This window comes from Erythrolamprus reginae, chromosome 5 (genome assembly GCF_031021105.1).
Source record: "Erythrolamprus reginae isolate rEryReg1 chromosome 5, rEryReg1.hap1, whole genome shotgun sequence".
NCBI lineage: Eukaryota > Metazoa > Chordata > Lepidosauria > Squamata > Dipsadidae > Erythrolamprus > Erythrolamprus reginae.
In genome coordinates, this window is record NC_091954.1 from 102,734,993 (window position 1) to 102,753,662 (window position 18,670).

Consider the following 18,670-nt stretch of genomic DNA (forward strand, 5'->3'; position numbering starts at 1 on the left):
CTCTTTCAGTAAAATAATATTTTCCCATGTTGCTTTTGATCTTTCCCCCAACTAACTTCAGATTGTGTTGTGTTCACTTTCCTATTAAAAGCACTTCCCTCCTGGACCCCATTTAACCCTTTAACATATTTAAATGTTTTGATCATGTCCCCACTTTCCCTTCTGTCCTCCAGACTATACAGATTGAGTTCATTAAGTCTTTCCTGATACGTTTTATGCTTAAGACCTTCCACCATTCTTGTAGCCCGTCTTTGCGCCCGTTCAATTTTGTCAATATCTTTTTGTAGGTGAGGTCTCCAACCGCTGGTTCTAACTTATCTCTCTTCTGGTTTGCTTGCCTCATGAGCACATATGTGCTTTGTACATGTGCATACTGCCATTTTTTTAAAAAATCCAAAAACAAGATGGCAACTGCATACACAGTGCTGGAAACTCAGCTTCTGCACATGCTCAGAAGAAGAAGAAAAAATCGTTTTTTTTTTTTTAAAGATGGTAGTACCCACGGACCGGCACCAATCGAACAGGTTCTGTAATGTCATCATGACATCACCAGTGGGTCACTACCAGTTTGGGTGACCCGGTCCAAACTGGGAGGAACCCACTTCTGGTTTCATGGAAACATAATCTTACTCACTGTTAATTTGGTGCCTCTAATAAAATCCATTATTGGTAAGATCCTTTTTCCAATGGTCTCCAGGTGTCTCTCGGCCTCTTCTTTTGTGATAGGGCTGAAGGGAGCTTTGTGCTCTAGTGAGGAGGCAAAAAAAGTTACATTGACTATACATATTTAAATTAGTGGTGAGATTCAATTTTTTTTACTACTGTTTCTGTGAGCATGGCTGCATGGTCATGTGACTGGGTTGTCATGGCTGGTGGTCATGTGACTGGATAGGCGTAGCTAGGTGATCATGTGACTAGGTGGGCGTGGCTAACTTGCCATCACTCAGGTCAAGGGGTGCCTTGCTTGGCCTCTCCTCGCCTCAAAGGCCTAAATGAGATACAAGTCTATTTATTTACTACTACAGAACATCCAAAATACACTATTTAAAGGCTTTGTTAATATTTGCTATGTGTACGTGAAAGACAGTTCTCAAATAATCACCAAATTAATTACTGATTGTTCTCTCAACAGAAGAGAAAGAAAAATGGCTTCTAATCAGTTTGATCATAAATGTGAGATAATAATAATAATAATAATAATAATAATAATAATAATAATAATAATTTATTAGATTTGTATGCCGCCCCTCTCCGAAGACTCGGAGGTATAAGCACCTTGATCCCACTTTATCTCAATTGTGCTGTATATACTGTATATCCTCCTGGTTATATCATGGGGCTAGGACTAGTTAAGGAACCACTAAAAACATTTGTAAACTTCAAAACGTGTATGTGTATGTTTGTGCGTACATCAATGTGCACATTTTGCTACTTTGGAAAATTGTGTACAACTCTGTATCAGTAAGATCTGCTTAAATCTTCTCCAACAAATTGCTTTTCCTAACTTTGAAGATGCACATAAGGGAGAATATATGAAACTGATGGTGATGTAGCTTTAAAGCAGTGTTTTTCAACACTGATAATTTAAGATGTTTAGACTTCAGCTCCCAAAATTTTCCAGCATGGAATTCTTGGAGATGGGATCCATATATCTTAAAATTGCTGAGATTGAGAAACACCTTCTTAAGTAGAAATCCGAGAGAGGGAGAGGTGAAGGGGAGGGGGGGGAGGGAGAGAGAGGGGGGGGGGATTTTACAACCTGAAAACGTTGGCAGTTTTCTACAAGACATTTTTTCTAAAAATTTTCCGACTTCTTTGTTTTTCAGGCCCAGTGTCAGCAAATAGGATTGAGGAGATGGACAAGACCAATCAGCTGTTTGGGGTAAACTGTGCAATCCATGAGGGTCTGGAAATAAATAAAAGAAAGAAAGAAAGAAAGAAAGAAAGAAAGAAAGAAAGAAAGAAAGAAAGAAAGAAAGAAGAGAACATCTACTATGGTGAGACAGTCATTGATATTTACTATTCCAACTTCCCAATTTCCATAAACATGTAAGCATCGCAGAAGACAGGTAATAAATAAAATTATTATTATTTTTTGAAAGGAAGGAATAAGGAATTTAATTTCTCAGTGCAAAAAAAATCTTATCTCTGCATGGGCTAAAAAATCCTTAGCAGCTGCTTCTTTTTTATCATTGTATTTTCAGATGGCGATCAAGTCATCCAGTCATTGAGTATTATGTAATCTACATGTAATTTTCCTTCTATGAAAATTCAACAGTCCTTATATTTATTCAGCAGCGATTTCTCTAACTTTATGGGGGCCTATGGGGGAATACCTTGTCAAAAGATATAAGAAAATCCTCCTTTTTTCCCTGTCCAATATAGATAGTCTTTGACCTATAATAATTAGTTAAGTGATAATTTGAAGTTACAATTGCACTGAAAAAAGTAACCTATGCTTATTTTTTACATTTTTACTGGATTTTTTTTTTGCATCCTCATAGTCATGTGATGAAAATTTAGCCACTTGGCAATTGGTTCATATTTATAATGGTTGAAGTGTCACAGTGTTATATGGTCACCTTCTGTGAACTTCTGACAAAGTCAATGGGAAGCTGCATGAATCCCAGCGACCGATTAGGTCCCACAGAGTGGGCCTTCTCCGGGTCCCGTCAACTAAACAATGTCAGTTGGCGGGCCCCAGGGGAAGAGCCTTCTCTGTGGCGGCCCCGACTCTCTGGAACCAGCTCCCCCCAGAGATTAGAACTGCCCCTACCCTCCTTGCCTTTCGCAAACTCCTTAAAACCCACCTTTGTCGTCAGGCATGGGGGAACTGAGATATCTCCCCCGGGCCTATATAATTTATGTATGGTATGTTTGTAGGTATGTCTGCTTAAAAATTGGTTTTTTTAACTGTTTTAAATTTTAAATTGTAAATTATTAGATTTGTCAGGAACTGTTTTTATTGTATTGTGAGCCGCCCCGAGTCTACGGAGAGGGGCGGCATACAAACAAACAAACAAACAAACAAACAAACAAACAAATAAATAAATAAGCTGGATTCAGTCAATCTCTTTATTACTAATTTAACAACTGCAGTGATTACCACATTTTTTGGATTATAAGAAGCACCTTTTTACCCCACAAAAGAGGGTGAAAACCTGGGTTTGTGTTATAAACCAAATGAAGCCCCACCCAGCCATACTCACTTTTTGGTTTCTGCCTCCCAGTAATTTACCTCCTTGTAGCAAGTGCAAAGCCTGATTAGCACAAGCAATTGAATTGTTTGCCTCCTGACACACAGCTGATTTAGCACAGGCAGGCCACTTCCTAACACTGAATGTGAAACTAGCTGCAAGGAGGCAAATTGCTGACAGGTGGATTACTGGCAATGTTGGACTGCTAAAACTGCAAGGAGGTAAGTCAATAACTATAAATGTCTACAGAATGTTCAAATTATTAGACTTATTTTTTAAAGACTGCTTGATTATTGTTCTAGACAACTTAACAAAATGAAGACGCTTTTTAAAATAAATGCTTGATCTGAAGACGCCCAGTGTTATTGTATCTTCTTTTAAATAATAGAGAATAATATATACAATACTTCCAGAAAGCCACATCAATTTTAAAGATCTGTAAAAGTATAACTCTGGAGAGGGGCAGCATACAAATCCAATAAATAAATAAATAAATAAATAAATAAATAAATAAATAAATAAATAAATAAATAAATAAATAAATAAATAAATAAATAAATAAATAAATAAATAAATAAATAAATAAATAAATAAATAAATAAATAAATAAATAAATAAATAAATAAATAAATAAATAAATAAATAAATAAATAAATAATAATAAATAAATAAATAAATAAATAAATAAATAAATAAATAAATAAATAAATAAATAAATAAATAAATAAATAAATAAATAAATAAATAAATAAATAAATAAATAAATAAATAAATAAATAAATAATTAATCCAAAATGGAACTGTGTCCTATTTTATTATTAAGATAAGGCAGCTGAGTTAAACCCTGACGTAGTCATGTTTGTAGCAGATCTATTTAAATAATTGGGAGGAGTTAGCGTAACTACATTTAAGAAAACTTTCTGGCATTAATATACTGTCATAATGTACATTTCTCCAATTCTTTGCTATTTCTATGGGTCAGACACACATGCACAGAAATATACAACAAACAGTGTACTGTGTATCATCTGTACTGCTTCCTGTTTGCTGTTTGGCAAATTGCTGGGAGGCAGTGGCCTTTTTTATTTTTATTTATTTTATTTATTCATTTGTCCAATACACAAATACATAGGAAGAAAAATAGACATGTGGTAATATATATATAAGGGTAAAAGTGAACTTAGAGGAGAGGATATATGTTCTGGGCAGTTTTAATAATTCTCTGTAGAGCTTTTTTGTTCACTACAGAGCTGCTCCCATACCAAGCTAGAATGCCGTATGTCAGGACACTCTCAATGGTGCTGCAATAGTAGGACAACAGTAGATGCTGAGATAAATTTGTCTTCCTGAGTACTGTATTCTCAGGAAGTACAGCCTCTTTTGTGCCTTCTTCACAAGCATATTAGTATTCATAGTCCATGAGAGGTCCCCTGAGATATAAGAGCCCAGAAATTTGAAACTACCAACCCTCTCCACCTCCTCGCCATTTAAGTGCAATGGTGGAAAAATACATCTTTCTTCCTCCTAAAGTCAATTATCAGTTCTTTAGTTTTTTTGGTGTTAAGTGTAAGATTGTTTTCTTTACACCATAATGTCAGCCCCTGTACTTCATTTCTATAAGCAGACTCATTGTTCTTATTAATGAGAGGTGTTGACTCATATTTGCGAAGGTAAGTGAATACCAATTCTGGTGCTAGTGCTGATAATAGTTCACTACTTTTTTCACAGTCTCCCCCAAACCCACCCACCAATGTTAGCATGCTTAATTTTGAAGGACTGTGCCATGTTGTCACCTGTGTATATGTATTCCACATAGTCAGGATGCTTCGTGATAAAAACGTCCTTTAGCTTGTCTGTGTTTTCAACCTTTATTTTTATGGCAAAGGGAGTGTACATCACTGAAAAATATTCTGCCCTGGTGATAGCTTCTTCAATCATAGCCTAAAAAAGAAAAAAATATATATAAGGAAACAAAATAAGGAAGGGGGAAAAGACAGATGATACAGCCTGTATTTTTTTTTTAACTTGAGCTACTATTTAAAAAGTAGAAAAAGATGAGGGGGGGGGGAAATGAAAAATAATTACCTTCTTGGATGATATTTTCCCCCTTAATAATTGCACAGTCATGCAAAGATAACATATTTCAGGATTGAATATTAATTAGAAAAAATAAATAAATGAGTTCCAGGAAGCATTGTCTGTATCACCCTGAGAGAATAAATTTTAATGTAGGGAAAGAACATTGGTAAATATTTCCCACTGCAGCAGGTCTGTGCCTTTGGTGGGAGGAAGATAGACTTTAGTGAATTATCTGAAAGGTAATAAGAAAATGAATTTTATCTTCTGTCAAGGTCATATTCATACTATTCAAGATTTTGTTCAAAGCCAAGGAAACTGATTGAACTTTTATGTTGTTTTAAACATGTAGCACGTGCAGAATAAAATGAAGGAATAGAGAATTTGTGATTTACATCCTAAATTTATAAGAGTCACCCACACCCATAGGGAAAGGGCTCAAAGAAAATCAGACTGGAACAACAACTTCAGTAATTCTTGATTTGGAACTCGCATTCATTCAGTAACCTGCTTTGCTTTGCCCCCACACCCTTAATAATATAATCTTACTAAGATTTTAATTAAAATAGTAAAAACTAATACAAATGAAACTTAGAGAAAAAGAAGAGAATGGAAAGAAAGAAGAAAAAAGAAAAAGAAATGACAATAAAGAAAAGGAATATATAAATAAGTAATTTCCAACTTTCACAACAATTACAAACCAATTAAATAATTATTTTCCCCCTGTGAGGTTAAATATCTCTTCATTTCAAACCCCACTCCTTAACTATAGGCCACAAATTGTTTCAACTCCTACCCTCAAAACGTCGCTACAGAGCACTGCACACCAAGACAACTAGACACAAGAACAGTTTTTTCCCGAACGCCATCACTCTACTAAACAAATAATTCCCTCAACACTGTCAGACTTTCTACTAAATCTGCACTTCTATTCTATTAGTTTTTCTCATTATTCCTATCACCCATTTCCTCCCATGTTGACTGTATGACTGTAACTTGTTGCTTATATCCTAAGATTTTTATTAATATTGCTTCTTCATTGCTTATTTGACCCCTATGACAATCGTTAAGTGTTGTATCACATGATTCTTGACAAATGTATATTTTATTTTATATACGTTGAGAGTATATGCACCAAGACAAATTCCTTGTGTGTCCAATCACACTTGGCCAATAAAAATTCTATTCTATTCTAAAATATCAGTTCTGGTGGCAGCAAAAGTCCATAAAGAGTTGTTAGAACATTGGGGAGGAAAAGTCTTATTTTAAACTTGATCACATAAACCAACTTTCTTTGTTTATTTCTGTCTCTGAGTCCTCGGAGAAGGACATCATACAAGTTTAAATAATAATAATAATAATAATAATAATAATAATAAATATAATAATAATAATAATAATATAATAATAATATTATAAAATAATAATAAAAAAGCAAGCAAATAATAAAAAAGCAAGCAAAACTACTGTGGGAATTCCGACTTCAGACTGACCGAATTCTGAAGCATAACACACCAGACATCCTGATTGTGGAGAAAAAGAAAGTATGGATCATCGACATCACAATCCCAGGGGACAGCAGAATTGAGGAGAAGCAGCTAGAGAAATTAGTAAAATACGAAGATCTAAAAATCGAGCTGCAACGACTCTGGCATAAGCCAGTGAAAGTGGTCCCAGTGGAATTGACAAAATCTCCATCTGTCAATTGCAAAAGGTCGCTACATCACGCAGTCCTAGGTGCTTGGGAAGCGCCCGACTGGTGATGAAATACGAAATCCAGCATAGTGATCTGGTTTGCTGTGTTGTATTATAATGATAATAATAATAATAATAATAATAATAATAATAATAATAATAATAATAATAATATATTCTTATTATTATTCAATCAAATATTGTTGCAGGATTTGGTTTCTCTGCAATCCTTTATCCCAGTGCACAAATTTGGAGAGCATTCTGGAGAGCATCATAAAATGGCCAATCTTATAAAACTATGGATTTATATAGTTTATCTATTAAACCACAGTGGCTTAGTTCGCACATAACATTTACTATAAATGATAAAGCCATATATGAACCCATTATTTGTGGCTTATTCAGCAAATCATGGTTATATCAACCATGTCCTGCCATTATTATTATTATTATTATTATTATTATTATTATTATTATTATTATTATTATTTATTAGATTTGTATGCCGCCCCTCTCCATAGACTCGGGGCGGCTCACAACAATAACAAAGACAATGTAAGAACAAATCTAATAATTTAAAAAACACTAAAACCCCCATTATTAAAATCAAGAAATGCAGGTTTAATTATCCTGTAAGAATAGCTTTTCATAGTCCACAACTCTTCTAATCACACTATGGGAAAGCATCAGGTTGAGGAAGATAGCTCAGAATATTTGTCTAATCATGATGAAATGTTAATGAGAAATATACTAAATATAACAATTAAAAAAACTAATAGAAAAAGTATTGGCTAATGAATTAATATTCTACACAGCCCTCCTACTTAGTGTAATAAACTAGGAATTCTTGCCATAAGTCTATTCGGAGTTACTTTTTTCATATTTTTAGATTATATTTTTACTTTAAACTCAAGAATATAGTATATCTAGTTTGCTAAATAACTATTGACAAATAGAGGTTTCCTTTAAACTTCCTAGTGCTACAACAATTTTGTTTAAAATCCAATACAAAAAAATTAATCTATAGCCCCCCCCCCAAAAAAAAACCCCCAATCTATGTTAGTAATTTAACATATAATCTTTAATCTTTATGTATAAGTTCAGCCCTCCCTCGCAAAGTGGCTCATATCAGTTAACAATCAATCTAGGATTCGGGCAGGACACCTTGCCTGAATCCAAACTTAGAATGTACGCATATCTGTCTTTCACTTTTGATATAGGTTCCTCTCCCCACACTCTAATGATATGTCACAATTCAAATGAGATAGATCTCAGTTAATGGGCTATTTTTCATGTGACAAAAGCAAAGGACGAATGACAAAGACTTTACACACAAAAAAAAAACTGTGTGGAACTGAAAAATTACTGCATTCAGGTTGTATTTGCTAATAGCAAAGATATATATTAAATCCGTGGATACATTTAAGGGAATTCAGCATTGCCTGTGCTGTTAAACAGAGTTCAGGCATTCACCTCAGGGAGCTGGGAGGACAGCAAAGTACTTCTGAAGAAAGCTGTATGTCAAGGGGCCTGCCCTGGATCTGCCCTCTTACTGACAATGTCTAAGCAATCAGCTATCAGGTCACTCAGCCTCTGGATAAGCAGTAGAAACACTTTCTTATTTTCTTGACTGAGACAAGAAATACCATACATCAATTCTGAGAGGACCTCTGAGCCTGACTAGACCTAGTGAGGCAACTGCAGTCAGACCACAGGACCATAGCTCAGTTTCTGAAGGACCTCTGAAGTGTCTACTTAAAGAAGGGCTGCTAATAAGGACAAGAACCAACTAATAGGCCAGATATCAGCGTTTGGTCAAGGGTGAGCATCCTGAGGGCTCACCAGATGTCCCTTTCTTCTCATCCTAATAGATAAATAGACAAAGAGACAATACAGTGGCACCTCTACCTACAAACGCTTCTACTTAAGAACTTTTCTAGATAAGAACTGGGTGTTCAAGGTTTTTTTGAGTCTTCTCAAGAACCATTTTCCACTTACAAACCTGAGCCTCCGAAACTGTAACTGGAAAAGGCAGAGAGAAGCCTCCATGGGGTCTCTGTAGGAATCTCCTGGGAGGAAACAGGGCCGGAAAAGGTGGGGAGAAGTCTCTCTAGGAATCTCCTGGGAGGAAATAGGGCCAGAAAAGGTGGGGAGAAGCCTCCATGGGGCCTCTCTAGGAATCTCCTGGGAGGAAACAGGGCCTCCACCCTCCCTGTGATTTCCCCAGCCGCACACATTATTTGCTTTTACATTGATTCCTATGGGAAAAATAGCTTCTTCTTACAAACGTTTCTACTTAAGAACCTGGTCACGGAACGAATTAAGTTTGTAAGTAGAGGTACCACTGTAGTTACAGGGTTGGGTTCTAATGAAAAAAGCACTAGGGGGAACATGACATCCGTGTTCCAATATTTCAGGGGCTCCTACAAAGATGAAGAGGTCAAACTATTTTCCAAAGCACCAGAATGCAAGACAGGATACAATGGATGGAAATTGATCCAGGAGACAAACAACCTAGAACTAAGGAGAAATTTCCTAACAATGAGAACAATTACTGCATTTATGGACTATGGTATAGAAGATGCACCAAGATTTTGAAGTGGTAAATAAGAAAAAAAAAGTTTTTGCCCTCCCCCAGCCCCCAGGAGCACTCTGCAGACCTTCTAAACCCTCCGCAAACCCATTTTTTGTGAAAATTAGGCCATTTTTTTTGCCTGTTTCCCCACAAAACAGGGGCATTTTTGCCCTCCTATAATCCCCGGAGCACTCTGCAGACCTCCCAAACCGTTTACACACCCCATTTTTATGCAGGCTTCAGGAAGCCAAAAACAGCTGTATTCGGTCTATAGAAACATAGAAGTCTGACGACAGAAAAAGACCTCATGGTCCATCTAGTCTGCCCTTATACTATTTTCTGTATTTTATCTTAGGATGGATATATGTTTATCCCAGGCATGTTTAAATTCAGTTACTGAGGATTTATCTACCACGTCTGCTGGAAGTTTGTTCCAAGGATCTACTACTCTTTCAGTAAAATAATATTTTCTCATGTTGCTTTTGATCTTTCCCCCAACTAACTTCAGATTGTGTCCCCTTGTTCTTGTGTTCACTTTCCTATTAAAAACACTCCCCTCCTGGACCTTATTTAACCCTTTAACATATTTAAATGTTTCGATCATGTCCCCCCTTTTCCTTCTGTCCTCCAGACTATACAGATTGAGTTCATTAAGTCTTTCCTGATACGTTTTATGCTTAAGACCTTCCACCATTCTTGTAGCCCGTCTTTGGACTCATTCAATTTTGTCAATATCTTTTTGTAGGTGAGGTCTCCAGAACTGAACACAGTGTATTCCTAATGTGGTCTCATCAGCCCTCTATATAGCGGGATCATAATCTCCCTCTTCCTGCTTGTTATACCTCTAGCTATGCAGCCAAGCATCCTACTTGTTTCCCTACCGCCTGACTGCACCAACACACCAACATTTCCACCCTCTTTTGAGAGGGGTGTATGTGTCTTATACTCCAAAAAATACAGTAACCAGTGGAACAGCTTGCCTTCAGAAATTATGGATGCTCTATCACTGGAAGACCTTAAGAAGAGTCTGGTAGCCACTTGTTTGGAATGGTACAGGGTCCTCCCAAGAGAATGGTACAGGGTCCTCCCAAGAGAATGGTACAGGGTCCTCCCAAGAGAATGGTACAGGGTCCTCCCAAGAGAATGGTACAGGGTCTCCTGCTTAAGCAGGGGTTTGGACTAGAAGACCTCCAAGGTCCTTTCCAACTCTGTTATTCTGTTACAGAAAGATGAACAATTGGCATATTTGTTGCTCATTTAATTATTTTAATCTTTTTTTAAATGAATAATTTATTATCTGTAAGAAAGACTGGCTAATGGTTAATCATATTAATCTTAATAATTAATATTATGTTAATCTTTTAAATTATTAAAAACACAATTTTAATCTGATGTGCATTTGCTAAGATACAGTAATACTTATTATGCCTATGGGGATCAATGAAGCTTGGTTTGAATAGGGGTTTTTCAAATCACACCAGGCTCAAAGTTGATTCCGCCTTCCATCCTTCCGAGGTGGGTAAAATGAGGACCCAAAGTGTTGGGGGCAACATGCTGATGGTGTAAAACCAGTTAGAGAGGGCTGTAAAGCATATTCAGTAAGTCTAAGTGCTATTGCTCTTGCTGGCTAAAATACCAGCTCTTGGTACCCTGGGCCAGTGGCTTTGCCAGCTGATGCAAAGAGTGAAAGTGAGGGAGAAATAGACCTGGATGGACCTGAAAGACCATCAGAGGCGGCAGATAGACCAATGACAGAAGGGCCTGACTTAGAGGAGGAGGAGGTAAGAAAGCAAGGACAAATAAAGGGAAATATTTCTTCACCCAGAGGGTCGTTGGTTTATGGAATTCACTTCCAGAAGGGGCCATGACAGCTGTCAGCCTTGATAGCTTCAAGGCAGAATTAGAGAGATTCATGGATGCCTAGTGTATCCATGGTTATTGAAATGGATGTCCATGTGTCGCCTCTATGTTGGTTGAGGCAGGAAGGATTCCCTTTGTTGGGGGTCAAGGGAAAGGGAGGGTTTTGCCTCCTCTTTCTGCTCAAGATCCCCAAGGACAATTGGTGGGCCACTGTGTGACACAGAATGCTGGACTCGATGGGCTTTGGCCCGATTCAGCATGGCTCTTCTTATATTCTTATGTTCTTAGGAGGAGGAAGGCCATGAGTCTCTGTTAAATGCCTGCTTTAAAAGACTAAGAAAAAAACAAGAATACTTGTATGGGAAAAGGAAGTAGTCTGTAGTTTGTTAACTCTAGGGAATTGTTGACCACTCCCCATAGGTATTTAAGGGTGGCATATGGGAAATTCAGGATGGAGTTTCAACGTTTTGTAATGGAATCAGTTGATGTTTGCAGTTTCCAGCCATGTTACACTAGGGAAGTGTTATTTCTCTGCTAAAGTCCTTGGAGTAGAATTGCCCTGTCTGCGGGAATTCTGGAAAGCATTAAATGTAAGTCAGTGAAACTAGAGACTCTTTATCTCATAAAGGAATGCGCAAATTAGCTTCAGCAGTAGCCTAGCCACTGGACTGTTACCTTTTAACTTCTCTCACTAAGAAGCTGCCAAGATAAACTCACATACATGAATTTGGCTTGTATAAATTATGTGGGTTCCTCCTTTGCTTTCAACCTGCGTAGGCCCGGGATAGAACACTTTCCTAAGATGGTCTGCAGATGAGAGTGGCCTTATAGATAGGACATTTTATTTAGGCTAGTTGTGTAACTTTTCTACTTCTACCTCTTAGTTTTAAATCATTGAATTGTATCTTTGGTTTTTGATATTATCTTATATTTAGTATCTTCTTTTCTCATTGTGCATTTAGAATGCTTTCATGGAAGCAAAGTTATTGACGGTCACTTGTCATGATGTATATGTATTATTTTCAGATTTAGCATTACAGTAGTACGTCTCTTAGTGCCAACTGAGGAATGTGAATAGGAAGATACAATTACTGGTTACAGTATATACTTCCCAAAGGTAACGAACTTGTCCATCCAAGAAAAATATGGTGGAGTAGAGAAGTCTTAATTTTGGACTATACGTTGAATATCCTTGTTACAATCTTCTTCTTTTTATTTACTAAGGGCAGAAAATGTACTTTTCTCCATTTCCCATTTAATAATAATTAATCCATAAATAAAACATAATACTACCGTGGAAAACACCCATCTTACCTGCAGGCTTTGCCAATAATGTTTGACTACATCATATAGTAGCTTATTTTTTTGGCTCTTAAATGTATTTATTAATTTAAGCCACTGGTTTAATTTATAGCAAAGTGTTTCTAAAAATGCCCTTGCAGAAGAGCTAAAAATTATATGTTTCTATTGAGTGGCATAAGGCAAAAGAAGGAAGGCTTGAAAGAGATTTATTCTAAAGTTCAGGAAGTGTTAGAATGCTATAACACAGTTTAACTATAAGTGAATGATTTGGCAGGAAAGAAAATCTAGATTTAGTGTCCCTTTAAGAGATATGTGCACGGAAGTGATCCCAGAAGATTAAAGTTTTTTTGTTTTTTTTTAAAGTTGAACATTGATTCAAAAAAGTTTAAGGCAGCAGTGGGTTGTTCCTGGTTTGGTCCGATTCTGCGAACTGTTAGCAGCATCGGTGGGGCGCTCCACCCACCAAATGGGTATGCCATCATGTGCTGGGAGCAGGGAGTGGGGGTGTCACGTGCACATGTGCATGGCCCCCCACATGGAATTATGGGTGTGGGCGAGTAATGGACCAGTCTTCGGAGAGGGGTGGCATACAAATCTAATAAATCTTAATCTTATTGAGCCCACAGTGGGGGTCACAGTGGGGGTAGTAACTTTATGCACTATTTATTGAATACTTAATAGATTTTTTAATTGTCCTTCCTTCTCTAGTATCTTAGTATGATCCTTAATGACTTTTAAAATAGGAAATAATTGAATTGTATGTTTTCACCCATCAATGCTTTATTCATTTTAATCATTATCTAGAACTGAACTTTTATAGCAATTAAAGAAAATTGAGCTACTTTCCTAATCTGTTACTACATTGAGGCTTGTGGGCTCAGTACAAAACCATAAATGTTAGCGTGCTCCTCAACAAATAATGTCTATCGTTTGTCCTTTTTGTGACTACTCAAATTTAAAGGTGTGTGAAATTTTCCCTGTTTGGATGGCTTCTCCACTTTTGCTGTTTGAAAAAGGGCCCTCCTGCTGACCCGGGTGGTGATTGCGTGACTGAAGGAAACTGTAACCATCCATTTGGGCCAGTTGCCCAAATTTTGATCACATGATGGTGGGATGCTGCATTAGTTGCCAATTGGTTGCTGGTTATGACCTACAAAGCCCAAGTGGCTTAGGACCAGACTACCTACAGGACCGTCTTCTGCTGCATGCATCCCAGCGTCCAGTTAGGTCCACAGAGTGGGCCTTCTACAGGTCCTTTCGGCTAGACAATGTCATCTGGCGGGGCCTAGGGGAAGAGCCTTCTCTGTGGTGGCAAAAGTGGAGAAGACATCCAAAAAGGGAAAATTTCACAAAACTTTTCCAAAAAAAGAGAGATGGTCACATGCTCAGACCAGTACTGACTGAATCGGATCCATGACATTACCAGTAGGTCGCTACCGGTTCAGGAGATCCAGTCGGAACCAGGAGGATCCCACCCCTGATCTGAACTCTTCACCATCACAGTGTAATTTATTTACTAATTCATTCATTCATTCTCATTCATTCATTCATTCATTCAATTTTTATGCCGCTCTTCTCCTTAGACTCAGGGCGGCTTACAACACGTTAGCAATAGAACTTTTTTAACAGAACCAGCATATTGCCCCCACAATCCGGGCCCTCATTTTACCCACCTCGGAAGGATGGAAGGCTTCGTCAACCTTGATCCAGTGATGAGATTTGAACCGCTGACCTACAGATCTACAGTCAGCTTCAGTGGCCTGCAGTACAGCACTCTACCTGCTGCGCCACCCCGGCTCTTCAATTCAAAGGCACAACTGAAAACACATGAAATCTGGTAGTTTAGGGTGCACCACGTTTCTATTTGTTCATTTTTTTATTTAAAGAACCTTTAAAACTCAGGTGGGAAAAGGAAGCCCAGCAGGTGTTATTGGATAGTAAAAGAGGGATTGGGGAGGCAAGGAAATAATACCTGGCAGGTATTGGCTAGGAGCACATTGGCACAGGCAAGCAGCATCTTATTTACCTCTGATCTGTAGTTATCCACATCACATTAAAGGTGTGATTACAGAAGCTATTCTCATTTGTGATGGAACTAATATCCTCCTGTAAACAAACTGATGCTCTTTATTTCTACTAACTGTGGGTGAACGTGCCCTGTTAACCAATTTTTCTGCCATGTCCTCTTAATGTCTCCAGCCCATGGACAAAGCAAATGAAGATCATATTTAAGTGTTCCCATTTTAAATTTTTCTCCTCCTCCTCCTCTTCCTCCTCCTGCTCCTGCTGCCATGGATATTATTATTATTATTATTATTATTATTATTATTATTATTATTATTATTATTTATTAGATTTGTATGCCGCCCCACTCCGATAATATATTTGGCACAGTTAGCAATGATGTGATTGCTAACATGGTTATGAATTACAATCTGCCTACATCCTTTTGGTCACTTTAGGCCGTGGTATGTATGTTCTTTCGCACACTTGCTGAAAACTATCCTACCTGATTATTTTGACCACACTTCTACAAAGGCATCTTCAGGACCTGTATAATGAAGAACTGGTGCTTTCCTTAACATTTGTCATTTTGAAAAGCATGTTAGACCTATCTTTTAATCATAGGCCTTAGATCAGCCCCTATATAGAGTGCTGGTGAGACCACATTTGGAATACTGTGTTCAGTTCTGGAGACCTCACCTACAAAAAGATATTGACAAAATTGAATGGGTCCAAAGATGGGCTACAAGAATGGTGGAAGGTCTTAAGCATAAAACATATCAAGAAAGACTTAATTAATTCAATCTGTATAGTCTGGAGGACAGAAGGAAAAGGGGGGACATGATCGAAACATTTAAATATGTTAAGGGGTTAAATAAGGTCCAGGAGGGAAGTGTTTTTAATAGGAAAGTGAACACAAGAACAAGGGGACACAATCTGAAGTTAGCTGGGGGAAAGATCAAAAGCAACATGAGAAAATATTATTTTACTGAAAGAGTAGTAGATCCTTGGAACAAACTTCCAGCAGACGTGGTTGGTAAATCCACAGTAACTGAATTTAAACATGCCTGGGATAAACATATATCCATCCTAAGATAAAATACAGAGAATAGTATAAGGGCAGACTAGATGGACCATGAGGTCTTTTTCTGCCGTCAGACTTCTATGTTTCTATGTTTCTTTCAGAACCTGGAGAGAGTGAAAATAGCCCCCCCCCCTTGGAGGCCAGAAATGGCCCATTTCAAGTAGGCAGAAAATAGAAGGGGGCAGAGTCATTCAGATGTAGTCTTTTCTGGTTCTCCAAACCATTCCAAATTTCCGCTACTGGTTCTCCAGAAGTGTTCAGAACCTGCTAACACCCACCTCTAGGGGAAAATGCTTATTTTGATGGGAAATGTATCTTTTGTTCAGATAAAATTGAAATGTACAATGTGGGGTAAACATGTGTTCAGGCATGAAAAAGAAATCTGTTTATCTGCTGTCCCTGATTATCCTATTGTCGGTGCTGCATTAAGACACACCTGTCCACCCCATCAGCATCTATATAGGGAAAGGAGTAGGTGGTTGAGGAGGTGGTACCATCTTGTCTTTTGTCTTTAAAAAAGCAACATATTTTAGATTGACCCCAGTAAGGTATTTTGGATTGAAGAAAGGGGGGGGGGGGGGACAGTAAGAAGAAGGCACGATGTGGGGAAAATATGCATTTATTCACATGCAGTTAGAAGGAATCCAGATTGCAATGGTAGCCAGTGGACCTCTTCTTTTAACCTTAAACCAGAGGTCTTCAAACATGGCAACTTTAAGACTTGGGGACATCAACTCCCAGAATTCTCCAAGCATAGCTGGCTGGAGAATTCTGGGGGTTGAAGTCCCCAAGTCTTAAGGTTGTTGAGTTTGGGGATCCCTGACAAACCAACTTAATGTGGGATACGAATAAGAAATCAGATTTATGAGGGTTATCTGGAAGGTAAGGTTACAAGGCATGTAGCGGGGAATGTTAGCTCTGGCCCAGTTGTGGTTAGCTCTGGCCCAGCTCCTGCCCCAAGGACTGTGGATGTCGGGGGGACATCAACATGCTGCAGGCCTGTTTTGCCCCCAGTGGAATCTGCTGATGAAGGCTCCTCTGACCAAGAAGACATGAGTGACAGGTAGGAGGAGAGTGTGGCAGACAGCTCAGAAGAAGATTAATTATCTAGCTCCTCCTTGGATTCAAAACAAGAGTTAATGTGGACTTCAACTCCCAGAATTCCTGAGTTAGCATGATTGGCTCAGGAATTCTGGGAGTTGAAGTCCACATGTCACAAAAGAGCCAACTTTGCCTATCCCTGCCCTGAGAGGGGCGGCATACAAATCTAATTAATAATAATAATAATAATAATAATAATAATAATAATAATAGCAGCAGCAGCAGCAGCAGCAGCAGCAGCAACAACAACAACAACAACAACAACAACAATATGTCTATGGAGATTCTCAGTCATCCAGGTCATGATTGTCCCAAAGGTGCTTTTCAGGAGACAACTGGACTTTCTGGTTTTTCTTTGAAGATGTTTCACTTCTCATCCAAAAGGAGCTGAAGAAGGTTCTTGGATGAGAAGTGAAATGTCTAAAAGAAAAACCACAAAGTCCAGTGGAAAAAAACACCTTTTGGGAGAAATCAGATTGCTGTGTTATCTGTCTGAACATATTGATTTGGGAAAAGACCTCTTAGCAGATGGATGTTTTTATGATGTAGAAGATGTCAAAATAAAATCCGATGTGCCGAAAGAGAATCTAGGCAAAGATGATAAGGAAACAGCACAGTTAGAAAAAAAATAACCAAACTGGTAATTAATCAACCAGACAACTTGAAAAGGAATATGATGGATCCCCTATCTCACACACACACACAAACACACCTTTGGAAGAATGAGGACAAGTCAGTATTGTAGCTGGAAAGGGAGACAGAAAGAAATGAAGGATATGCCATAATACAGCTAACCCTCAACTTACCGTATTTTTCAGAGTATAAGACGCACCGGAGTATAAGACACACCTTCGTTTTGGGGGAATAAAATAGGGAAAAAATAATCTGCCTACCAGGTATTTATCTGGCTAGTCTTTAGTCTGGTCAGCTTCAGCACATTAGCTGGTTCCAGAGGGTCGGGGCCGCCACAGAGAAGGCTCTTCCCCTGGGTCCCACCAGACGACATTGCTTAGTCGACGGGACCCGGAGAAGGCCAACTCTGTGGGACCTAACCGATCACTGGGATTTGTGCGGCAGCAGGCGGTCTCGGGACCACCTTCTGCTGCACGAATCCCAGCGACCAATTAGGTCCAACAGAGTTGGCCTTCTCCAGGTCCCATCGACAAAACAATGCCGTCTGATGGGACCCAGGGGAAGAGCCTTCTCTGTGGAGGCCCCGACCCTCTGGAATCAACTCCCTCTGGAGATTAGGACTGCCCCCACCCTTCTTGCCTTTCGCAAACTCCTCAAAACCCACCTCTGCCGTCAGGCGTGGGGGAATTGAGACATCTCCCCCAGCCCTATATAGTTTTATGCATAGTATGCTTGTGTTGTATGTCCTTTTAAATAATGGGGTTTAGATATTTTTAAATATTAGATTTGTTCTCTGTACATTGTTTTATTGTTGTTGTGTTCCGCCCCGAGTCTGCGGAGAGGGGCGGTATACAAATCTAATAAATAAATAAATAAATAAATAATAAATTGATTCCCCTCGGCCGCTCCGTTTAATGTATGGTTTGTATGAGTGTTTTTAATCAAGGGTTTTTAACTGTTTTGCTTTTTTAATCATTGGATTTGTATTTTGTATTCCTGTTGTGAGCCACTCCAAGTCTTCGGAGGGGGCGGCATACAAATCCAATAAATAATAATAATAATAATAATAAACTAATCAAGGATAAATTCAACCTCAAAATAAGGAGAAACTTTCTGACAGTGATAAAGATCAATCAGTGGAAC

General features: G+C 38.2%; 1 protein-coding gene across 1 annotated transcript in view; it reads right to left on the reverse strand.

Annotated features, from left to right (window-relative positions):
- SPATA16 (spermatogenesis associated 16) overlaps nucleotides 1–18,670 on the reverse strand; it is a 262,235-nt gene that overhangs the window by 84,978 nt on the left and 158,587 nt on the right. The window contains exons 5-7 of the mRNA XM_070753649.1: nucleotides 4,991–5,138; nucleotides 1,760–1,906; nucleotides 635–747 (exon numbers count right to left, since the gene is read on the reverse strand). Coding sequence (XP_070609750.1) covers nucleotides 635–747; nucleotides 1,760–1,906; nucleotides 4,991–5,138 — 408 coding nt within the window. The remainder of the gene's footprint in view (nucleotides 1–634; nucleotides 748–1,759; nucleotides 1,907–4,990; nucleotides 5,139–18,670) is intronic.